This window comes from Gloeophyllum trabeum (assembly GCF_000344685.1).
Source record: "Gloeophyllum trabeum ATCC 11539 unplaced genomic scaffold GLOTRscaffold_00400, whole genome shotgun sequence".
NCBI classification, from domain to species: Eukaryota; Fungi; Basidiomycota; class Agaricomycetes; order Gloeophyllales; family Gloeophyllaceae; genus Gloeophyllum; species Gloeophyllum trabeum.
Window position 1 is genome coordinate 1 of NW_006920808.1, and position 2,139 is coordinate 2,139.

The following is a 2,139-nucleotide window of genomic DNA, read 5'->3' on the forward strand; positions in this document are numbered from 1 at the left end:
CAGTAGTACAACTGATCTGAGGCTGACTTGAAACCAATGAGGCTCTCTGGTATTTAGAGGGTCTCTTATTATTATTGTGTCTCTCTAAGACTGTCTACTGAGCTCCTTATATACCCTACAGTAATTTGAAATTCATAACAATAGGGTGGGAGAATTGCCTGGTTACTAGGCAACATAGACAATAGTGTGAGAGAATAGTGTACAATAGTGTGAGAAAATAGGATGAGTCAGCTAGCTTGGGGACTTGTGATTGGTCCTTGAGCATAGGCTGAGTCAACATGACTCATCTCTATAAATAGAAGGGAATAGCATGAGTCATATTGACATAGAATGAGTCATATCCGCATAGCATGAGTCATATGTAAGGGAGTGAGTCATAAAGGCATGGAATGAGTCGTATGGACATAGAATGAGTCATGTCAAGGGAAAACAGTGGAATGTCTCGGATCCTCCTAGAATATTCTGCGCCCTGAATATTCTCACAGTCCTCCTGCTTTGATGCTGCGCCGAAACTGTTCTCCTTGCATCAGCAAGTGCTTTGCATGATTGAAGTCAATGTCGTATATGTCTTCATTGTCGATTCCCAGCCAGTTATTGAAGATACTGTCCACCAAACCTTCCATTACCGATCTGTATATTCCAAATGTAGTGGCTTGAAGCTGGTACTTGTGGTACAGTTCAGGCCTGGAAGGGATACGTTCAGCGCGCAGCGACAGCTTAGTTTGGCATTCGAACGATCTCCTAGTCTGACAAATTCGCCCTCGACTTTAAAAGGCAACGTCCCCGGTGCCGAGGATGCAAAACTTGCGAGATGAACAGTGTCGCTTACAGGGTCATATGGAAGTATTGGAAGCCGAGTTGGACCGGGTCATTATTGAGGAGGATTCTCCAAGGGTACGGCAAGTCCAAGCTTTCGCAGGAGACTTTTGCATGGAATCGGGTTGCATTCCATCCTTTTTCCACAAATCCAGTGAAGATCCATCCCTCCATCACCACATATCCCAGGTCTGACAGGTCAATGTCAATGATTCGATCAAACCAGCAGGCTGGTCCCAGGCCGTCGATGTCAACAAGGCAGCGACGTGGGATGATGTCATTCTGGTTGAATAGCGGATCGATCATATACGTTCTGGGTCGTTCATCCGTCTGGAAAGTGCAGCGAGTGGGCTGACTCTGCAGCGAGGATAGTGCTGACGGTACCAGGACTGGAACATCATGGGTGGCGAGCGGGTATGGATGGGAGATTACGCGGGCTTTGATTGGTGTGGCCAATGGATATGGAAGCGGGTTTAATGGGGCTTGGATTGGCTGAGAAGATTCGACTGGAGTTTGCATGGCTGCAGCTGAGAGTGGGTTGGGTAGCAAGAGGGGTCTGAATGGTTTGGGTCAGGCGACTTCAAGCCTTGTTTGGTAGGCCTGGCTGATGATGCCATAAAGGTTCAGCATGCTTCCATTCCTGTTTATTCTTCAAGCTCCGCATCGTCTATCTCAGATTGATCAGAGTCATCAGGCTCGCTGTCGTCTCCTGTTTCCCTAAGTGCTTCTATGGCCTGGGCTCTGCTAACATAAGGCAAAAGCCTGTATCCATGAATTCCGCGGCGGCTCAACGTGCCATCCAGCTCCTTTAGGACGTACGATCCATGCTTGGTCTGTCCAGCGATCTCATATGGTCCCCTGTATCTTGGAGTGTGCTTGCGATCGTATGAATGGTCCCTTTCTACATCTCTAACCAGAACCAGATCTCCTGGTTCCCATGAGGCTTTCTTGAGGAAACGGTGCTTGAATCGCTTTTCAAACTGTAGCTTGGCCTGCCATCGTCCTTTGGCAAGCGCCTTAGCTGCGGCATTGATGTCTTCTGGCCGCTTCTCTAGTTGTCTGATTCGCAGGGCTAATAGGTCTTCTGATGACATTCCCGACCTAAATCCTTCTACCAAAAAGCTAGCTTCTACTAAGTCAAATGGCAGAACCGGGTCTACTCCGTGGAGCAGCCAGTAAGGGCTAAATCCGCTAGCTCGTCGTGTGTGACTTTGTCGGCAAAAAAGGCATGGTGCACTTTGCTGGGCATTGGCTGATGTCTCCTTCACACGCTTTGATAATTCCCTCTCGAATGATAAAGTGTCTCTCTCACAACTCCATTTG

At 48.0% G+C, this 2,139-nt stretch overlaps 2 protein-coding genes across 2 annotated transcripts; both read right to left on the reverse strand.

Moving 5' to 3' along the window:
• Positions 1 to 825: 825 nt before the first annotated feature.
• Positions 826 to 1,335, reverse strand: GLOTRDRAFT_97376 (uncharacterized protein; the record flags this gene model as incomplete). Its single annotated transcript, XM_007873626.1, has 1 exon — positions 826 to 1,335. The coding sequence occupies one exon, from the start codon at positions 1,333 to 1,335 to the stop codon at positions 826 to 828; it is 510 nt and encodes a 169-aa protein (XP_007871817.1).
• Positions 1,336 to 1,460: 125 nt separating this feature from the next.
• Positions 1,461 to 2,018, reverse strand: GLOTRDRAFT_51691 (uncharacterized protein; the record flags this gene model as incomplete). The annotated part of the gene is made up of 1 exon (XM_007873627.1): positions 1,461 to 2,018. A coding segment is annotated over one exon (558 nt), but the record flags the coding sequence as incomplete, so codon positions are not given.
• Positions 2,019 to 2,139: the final 121 nt, after the last annotated feature.